Source organism: Phaethon aethereus (assembly GCF_964289735.1).
Source record: "Phaethon aethereus genome assembly, chromosome: 3".
Lineage (NCBI taxonomy): Eukaryota > Metazoa > Chordata > Aves > Phaethontiformes > Phaethontidae > Phaethon > Phaethon aethereus.
The window spans coordinates 56,589,507-56,598,345 of NC_138576.1; the positions used below are offsets into that span (position 1 = coordinate 56,589,507).

The 8,839-nt window shown below is 43.7% G+C and overlaps 1 protein-coding gene across 1 annotated transcript in view; it reads left to right on the forward strand.

Moving 5' to 3' along the window:
* The window catches only part of DCBLD1 (discoidin, CUB and LCCL domain containing 1), a gene marked incomplete at its 3' end in the record, with an annotated part of 47,695 nt that extends 39,061 nt beyond the window's left edge, over positions 1–8,634 (forward strand). Inside the window, exons 10-15 of the mRNA XM_081997428.1 lie at positions 975–1,122; positions 1,212–1,328; positions 2,826–2,916; positions 3,931–3,980; positions 5,538–5,657; positions 8,117–8,634. Coding sequence (XP_081853554.1) covers positions 975–1,122; positions 1,212–1,328; positions 2,826–2,916; positions 3,931–3,980; positions 5,538–5,657; positions 8,117–8,634 — 1,044 coding nt within the window. The remainder of the gene's footprint in view (positions 1–974; positions 1,123–1,211; positions 1,329–2,825; positions 2,917–3,930; positions 3,981–5,537; positions 5,658–8,116) is intronic.
* Positions 8,635–8,839: the final 205 nt, after the last annotated feature.

An 8,839-nucleotide genomic window follows, 5' to 3' on the forward strand; every position in this document is an offset into this window, starting at 1 on the left:
TCAGCTTGCCTCAGGATAAGGCTCTACCTGGTCCTCAGTCCTGACAGGCAATTTTTAAAAACTTGGTAGAGCTGTAAAGAGATTTCTTGCTAGCTCTGATTTTCTTAGCTTGTATGGAAAGGAATGTCACTGTGCATCATTAACTGGTTTAAGATTTTTTTAAATGCTAAACTTACGAGGTGTTGACCCAAAAAGTGAAAAAGCAACTTAGTAGTGGCTGAGCTGTGAAGGCTAGCTATTTAAAATCTGCTGGTTTGCAGTTTTCCACAATGACTTGTTATTTACAAATAATCTTATGAAAGTATTATATATGATCTTAGTTTCAGTTAAGGTGTGTGACAAAACCTGTCCATCAGAACCCCATGTGGCCTGGCATTTTATCTAAGATATGCGAAGCTCACTTCCCTATCTCATCAGGCTTTTAATTTCTCCTAGATCATGCCAAAGCATCTCTAAGAACTAATTTTGCAAGGACGACTGTTCTGTACATGGGCTGAACTGATTCTGGGAAATACTGTAGAAGTGCAGGGAAAAGGAGATGCAACCATGTAGTTAATAGTCACTCTTCAAGCTGGATACAGAAAGCTGACCATTTTACTAAAATGTCTAGAAATATTTCACTTCAGTTTTTTCTTTCTACATTTTTATCTCCTGTTGCCCAAGTAAGGGTGCTGCAGTGCTATTAAATAAAAAATGACAGCATTACACCAGCATACATTAACTAGAAATTACACAGAATTGAAACAGAATGATAGTCTTTCTTCTCAGAGCTAACAGCAAAATGTGATCATCTGTCAGAACTAAAAAGACTATTTCTTTCCAGCGGTCTCAATTCAGAAAATCTTGTGGTTGCATCCCAAATTAACAATATATTTTAGTTTTAGGATCATGAAAATGCTTGAAGTTGGATGTCAGGAGCACTAAGAAAGAGACTTTTAAAACGGAGCAAACAACGTGCTTACATTTCATTGCAGGTATTCCAGGGCAACTCCAACTCTGGTGACATAGTACGCAATAACTTCATCCCTCCGATAGTGGCCCGTTATGTGCGAATTATCCCTCAAACTTGGAACCAAAGAATAGCATTGAAGCTTGAGCTGATGGGTTGTCGAATAATGCAAGGTATGGGGTAAGCAGCACCCCCCAGGCACGGTGCCTCCAAAGCCCCTTGTGCTACCACATTACCACTGATGCCCCCTTCTCTTTTGCAGCTAATAGTTCATTTACTCATTCAATGTGGCAGAAACCAAGTCAGAGCACAGAAACCTCCCTTGGAAAAGAAGACAGGACTGTTACGGAGCCTATCCCATCGGAAGAAAATAACTTGGGTAACGCTACCTAGTGCTGCATTTTCTCTAGGATGCATCATGGCTTCAACCCAGCCTGGGTGAACTTTAGACTTTCTCACAAACCAAAACTTTTATTTTCCCATCAGATTTTATTAAAGGTTAACAACAGAGAGAAGAGGGAGGAGCATAGGTTCTTTTTGTTTTAAGGCACAGAAGGAGATTGAAAGCCTTAATTTTCCTTGATGTGTGAAACATCAGGCTTTGGTTTCCCTGTCATTATTGGTTTATTTGCCACGCTCAGTAGCTGGCTCAGGGAACTATACTTAGCACTCATCAGCGTTTTTTGGAGGGACTCTTCCTCACACTCTTCCTATATTTTGTAATTTTTGTAATATGTGAGGCAGTGGTCTCACAAAAATGTTACCTTCTCTCTACGCAACCATGCCTCCTCCCAGAGCAGGTCCCCACGCACGGCTGCGTAATTAAATGGTTTTCCGTAACGTCTGTGTTCATGAGGGCTCAGACAACCTTAATTTGCACGCTTCTCCCTGAATTTGCAGTCTTCATCCTTTAATGTTGTGGCACTAAATTCTTAGAGCTTAAAAAGCACACAAACAAAATTTGTTGCTTATACTGACTGCTTGGTGGACCCATAGCCAGGCAGAAATTACCAGACCCACTACACAAAACACTGCTACCCATTAAGTAGGAATTGTTAGTTGTAGGAATGTCTCTGTAAAAAAAACCAAACTGGTTGTAAGAGGCAATCACTGTAAGAAAAAAAACTCTTCCGAAACTGCATCCATCTTTGCCAAGAGCAAGCTCAGTTCATCTGTGCAGCGGTACGGGTAAATTGTATCCATGTTCACTGAAAAAGAAATCTACTGAGATTTCATCTGCTAAATTGTAAATACCCTGTGGACGCCTGTACTACCTTATTCTCACAGCCTGGTAAGCGTATGTAGGAATAGCGACTGGTGCACTCAATGACACAAGAGCCACCCCACTGCTAATTTTCAAGTCCCTGCTCTGAACCATGTTGTGTTAGAATTTAACAGGGGCTAAACAGTTTTTTTCTTAGCTCCACTCCTGGAAATCTTTGAACTATTTTGACTGAAATATTTCAACCAGTTCAGCATGAGCCAGATACTCGGCGTGTAAAACTGCAGCCTCATTTTGCAGTTTTATAAGCAACTGAAAACTGAGTGTAAGTGGCTTTTTAAAAGTTACCTAGTGTGTAATAAGAAAGAACTGCTCTTTGTAAGGATGCATATAGATGTTAAGCCAAGTGTCAGCCTTGAGAAAGCCTGTTTAACTCTTTTGTCTCAGCACTGTTCCACATAAGTACATGGCAACCAAGGATGGCCAAGGAGTGGTCTTGCAGTTTCATAGTTTTACACTTTCATGCTCTCTTGCAAGGAGCATTCCTGCAAGATTATCTGCCTTTTGCTGTATTCTCTGTAGTAAAAGTTACCAGCTTCAGAGTAATTTGCCTTTTAAACTTTTATCCTTTTTTTTTTTCCCCCCCTCATGCAGGCCTAAAGCTTACAGCTATAATTGTCCCCATCCTCATCGTGCTGTGTCTGTTCCTGTTCTCCGGAATTTGTATCTCTGCAGCCCTACGCAAGTAAGATACTGGCTTTTGTCACAGGAGGCATTTGTGGCTACCCAGCTAACACATCCGACCACACGCTCCCTTTCCAGAGCCTCTTTACCAGGGAGCTGGAAACTGATCCTGTTCATCAGTCTTCCTTTTAAGTAGAACTCGTGTCTGTAAATTGTATTCTTTTTGTACGTCTCCCCTAGCTGGACAAAAACAAAGGTAAAGCAGGTCAGAACTGCACCCCCCAATTTCCAGTGCAATGTAACCGGCTGTTCTCTTCAGCTTACATGTACCCACAACTACTAAGGTGTAAAGCAGTTGAAGATGGAATAGTTTCCACACCAAAGCCAAGTAAAAATTCAGTGAAGGGAGGATTTGAGCTATCTATCTGGATCATGTTCTTTCATTTCCATCTTGTCATGTTTCTGCTTCCCAGTCCCTTAAGTTAGAGCACTTAAGCTGGCGGGCTGAAAGCAGAGCCCAGCTGTAAGGAGCTGAAACTAAGCCACCTCATTTCACAAGTCAGAGGACTGGAAGAAGCACTGCTAACCGTGGTTCCTGCTAGATGTCCATTCACATGAACCTGCAGTTGCATGTAGAGCAAGGGAAATGCTTCTGTCAGCAGATGGGGATTTTGGAAGTACAAGCAACGCTCTGGTGATGTTGCTTCATCACTAGCAGTACCCAGCTCTGTCCTGGATTCCCAGTAAATCTGTAAACTAGCCAAAGAATTCAGAAGAGCAGACCCAAAACATAACCTGTAGTGACACATATGGACAGGGACACATCAAATCGATGAGTGCTGGACACAAGAAATTTGAACACTGGTACTCACAACTTGCATATGGATGGGGAAAAACAAACTGTCAAAACCCTGGTTTGCATGCCTTACGTCCTAGTAAACACTGGCCTCCACAAACCAAAAGTGAAGCGTTGCCTTCAGCTGCTAAACAGAAAGGCTCTCTTCTGCTGGAGCTAAGGCATGAAGCTGAAATGCTGTGAGTGCAGATGTTTCTAAATTCTTTCCTCTCCTCGCAGGCGAGAAGCCAAAGGACTTTCTTACGGATTATCCGGTGCTCAAAAATCAGGTTGGTGTAGAAACATGCACTTTGTCCTGTCCATTGGGCCAAGGGGAAGGGGCTTATGCAACTAAGCATGCAGCGCTTTTGAAACAGCATCCACGTTTCCTCTTTCAAATTCTCTACTTCATATAAGGGAAATGGCAAACAATAGTCCCATTTGTGTCATCCTAAGCACAGTGCCCTGAGAAACAATATAATTTGGTTTCTATGACAGAAAGGCAATTAGTAAAAGATCTATTATACAAAGTGCATAAATTAGCATGTAAGAGTGCTCCCAGGTGCCCTCCCTTTCCTTCCCTCCTCCCCTATTTTGCAGAAAATTGCTGCTTGCTTTCCCCACTCCCCCAGCAGAGGGGTTTGCCTTTCTGCAGGAGAGCAAGGGCTAATAATTTTTTATGGCTTTAATATTTCCATCTCACTGCCCTCCCTGGTTGGGACTGTACTTACAAAGCCTGACAATAGTGAATTGTACTTCATGTGTAAAACCTGAATAGGGGATAGGCTAGAGGACTTTGCTTTAGGAGATGCCTGCAAAACCCCGGTGAATTGACAGTCTCTGTCTTGCTTGGTAACGCTTTCCAGAGTGGGGTCTCCCATCAGCTTGGAAGCTGGGGTTTAGCTGGTGTTCCTGGCCTGCCATCTCTATAGAAGAATATTCTTCTCAATCTTAGCTTTCCCTAAAAAAAGAAACCACTAAGCAATCCACATGTCTCTTGACAAGTGCCTTGCAATACCTCAGCTCCAAAATTTCATCCCTCAGCAGGTGCTGACGTCAGTGGAAGGAATGCTGTTACCCACTGCAGCTCGCCCTCATTAGAAAATTAATTTGTACTTAACATCATATTTGCTAATATGATTTTTCAAGGTCACATCATAATCCTTTCTCACTTGCTAATGAGGACAAATCCCAAGAAATTGGAGATAGCCTCTTACACAGTCAGCTCATTTGTAGTGTGTGTGCTTTATAAAGCAAGCTCCTAAGCCCTTGTGAACCAGGCTGGGGACTTAGAAACCTGGGAGCCAAACCCACCTCTCTGCAGACCTCCTGTCGCAGGCTCCAGGCAAGCACCTGACACAGTGGATTTTTTCTTTTCTGTCTCACAAGGATGTTGTGAGAACAAATTAATTGATACATGTCAGTGCTCAGAGATCAAGGAAATGGAAGCCATACTAGTCTACTGGAAAAAAAGACATTTTAAGCATTATTTTTGCCACATAAGCAATGGCAAAACATGTAACTGATTTGAAGCTGGTATTTTACTGATATACTTTGTTAAGACATCAGTGCAGGAACCTACGGTGTTCGAGACCTTCTTGCCACGAAAATCCTTTATAAAGTTTTGTTTCACTTGGAAATCCCAGTCGATGATTCACTTTTTCCTTTCACCCTCCAAATTTAGGGGCGCTTTTTTTTTTTCAAACAGCCCAATTTAATTTTGCTTTTTAGCTACTTTAATATATTGACAGCAATGAGTACACCAAAACCTAAACTTTCTGATAAGTCTTCTTATTCTAAGTATTTAACTTGCTGATAAGCCTTCTATTTTTGCTTCTTTATCACAGGTTGTTGGAAACAAATCAAACAGCCCTTCACCAGACATCAGTCAACTGAATTTACCATCAGCTATAACAATGAAAAGGAGACACCACAAAAACTGGATCTGGTCACCAGTGACATGGCAGGTAACAATATCTTCCACTGCGATGCCTTCATTTTGCTCCGCATGCAGCGTAGGTAACAAACAGGGAGAGGGACAGGCCAGCAGTGTTAGGAGCTCCAGCTCTCATGCAACCTGATGCCCAGGAATACATTTATCTGTGTTCATCCCAGACGTATAGTGAAGCAGCTAAATATATTAGGGGCAAAGACACCATTGTTTTGGAAATTTTTTTTCTTGGAATTGTTGGGAGAGATTTCCTGACTCTGAAATCGTTATAGCCGAAGGTAACAGTGGAAGGCATTCAGGCGTGGATGCAGTGCAAGAATGTGCCTAGGACAGGAGAGTTCACCTTTGCTGACTAATTTTTGTGTTTTGATTTAAACATAACTGTATCTGGAAATGGAACAAAATATAATGCCCCCTGCTGCTGAGCAAATAGAAAAATTACTTAGTTGGTTTGTGGTGGGAATTCATGCCCAGCTGGAAGTCGTGCTGAGGTCCCTGTGCAGCTTTCCCGGTGCCTGAACTCTTTTAGAGACAAGGCCACAGTGCTTCCCTCCTGTGCTACCTTGGCTCCAGGTCACTATTTGGATAGAGCAAATCCCTGCATCAATACTATTTGCATCCCAAAGGGCTATTTTTTTTAATTCATCCTCTTTAGAATATCTTATCCCTGCCTAGTTGAGTCTGCCTGGAGAGTCTTAGCGAGACCAGCCATTTCATGGGATCAGTGATCAGCAATCTTCCAGAAAGATTAATTTGCTGTTTCCAGGCTCCAGATCTTAGAAATTCCTTAGAATTTCTCCATTACAGTTGTTAGAGAAATACATTTAAAAAACAAATGGATGGTTACCGTAATTCCATAGGGTGCTACCCTGGATATCTTTCAAAGATGGTTTCAACCCTTTACAGCAACTTTCAATATAAATATGCAGAGACCTAGAAAGCAGTTTTATTTCATGAAGGAAAGGGGATGAATAAAGGTTGCTCACAAGACATGGTCATCTGGCTCCCCGGGCAGTGTCTGAGAGCCTCTGCTCTCTCCATCCTCCCTCCTGCCGTATGTAGGAAGTCAACTCTCAATCTGGCCAGGCAGCTCCCCAGCCTGAGCGTTTCACCTACAGTCTCCTTAAAAATAAGAAACTTGAAATAGAAACGTGAACGCAGCCCAGAAATGTGCCATTTAATAACTTAATCGCAGAGGCCGTGCAACGTGCATAGAGGTTAACGTGCTACACGACATGCCCCGCCGTCGCATCCCCGGCTGCCCGCCGCTTCTCAAAGGCAGCCAGGAGCGAGTCCAGACGCTTCATGCTGGGCGAGGGAGATTGCTGGGGATGGCAGCAGCGACACCGGGGAGAGCTGCACCACTCACTCAGCGAGATATCATCACACCCTCACCCTACATACTGAAGTTTGGGACGTAGCCAGGAACTGCCAAAAAGATTCACAGGACATATGGGATCAAATTCGACGCTCATGTCAGATGAGCCACGATGCCAGAACAGAAACTGAGCTAACTTCTTCACGCCTGCGTCAAAACATGATACTTTAGCAGTGCCATTCACTGGAGCTGTTCAGGCCACCGTATGTATCCATAAGAGATTGTCACTAGCACCAAAGCGAGAAATTCAGAATGTTGCATTTTCTCTTAATAGTTTTACTGGATTTTTTGAGAACCCTTTTAGTCCAGATCTCCTTCTTACACAGCAGCCTGGCAGCCTCCCTGACTAGAGGTGCAAACACATGCTTCTTGAAGGCTGCATTTCCTCCATCTCGCTCCTTGCTCCTACTTGGGCCATTTGCCCAGCCCCAGCTCTATCCCTCCTGCCTCCCTTGTTCCTCCGGCAGCGCCAGTCCCGCATCTCCTCTCATGGCTCGTCCCCCCTCGCCTGCCCGCAGCAGTGCCAAGCTGGCTTAGCACCTTTCACGCTTCCCTTGACTCTCTCAGCTGCTATTCCGCCTAACTTCATCCTTCTTGTCAGTCAGCTACTGCGAGATGTCTCTTAAATAAAGCCGGCGCTTGGTCGGGCTTCTTAAGAATCGTCCGGGCATTTTAATTATTCCAGAAGTGGAACACTTGTTTTGGAGAACTTCTCATTTGTGCATTTTCATGCGATTTCCTTTGTCTGGTTTGTTGCTAATGTTTTGTTGACTTCTCTTTTTTTTTAATGTTTTTGAGTGCACTCCAAAAATTATGTTAATTTATTTGGGCGGGTAGGTGGGGAGGGGGAGGGAGGAAAAGAGGTAGTGGATTGGAGCTCCTCTGTTGAAGAGCTTCTGCCATGTTCTGCAACACTTGCTTGCTGAAGGAGGTTACAGGACCAGCGTTGGGGAAAGGTTTCCTCACATCCCTGATTACCATGTGTTTGATACAATAACCAAGTCATTTTTCGACATAAAATACCTAGCTATGCCTAAGTATTATATACATAAAATAACCAATCCATGCCTTATTGAGCAGTTCATGCTTCCTTTTAGATTATCAGCAGCCTCTCATGATTGGGACTGGGACGGTAACACGGAAAGGATCTACTTTTCGACCCATGGACACCAAAGACGAGGGAAGAAGGGGGAGTTCAGAGTTTGAAAATCACTATCACTGTCCGCACAGAGCTAACCGGCACGAATATGCTCTGCCCCTGACCAGCCAAGAGCCCGAATACGCCACCCCCATCATAGAGCGGCACATAGCAAGAGAAAATAATTTCCCCTCTGAAAATGGCTACAACGTACCTGTCGTCTCATCTCAAAAACACTCCCTTTCTGCTGGCAGCTTCTCTGGTTCCTCTAAGACCGATACCAGGAATGGAGACTACCAGACACCCCAGAGTGTCATAAACTACGACAAACCCAAAGTTAACGGTGTTTTGACCTCTGTGAGCTACAGCACAGACTACCAGAAACCTCAGCCCAATCCCCTTGGGAGCGAGGGTTACTCGACGCCCAGAGACTGCCTAAAACCAATAAGCCAGACAGCAATGACAGCTCTCTTGTGATCTGCTGAGCAGGAGACGTGGTGCGCAGGAACGTCGCTGCATAGCTTTCTGAAGCGAAAACAGAGTTTGGAGGGACTCTGCTGCAGAAGGCAGAAGGCAAACAAGCCCTGTGTACATAATATTGCAGTCTTGCTGGGTTCTGACATCTGAAGAAAGCATATGCTGTTTATCACTGTTTATAGCAAGAGAGATGTTATCAGTGAAG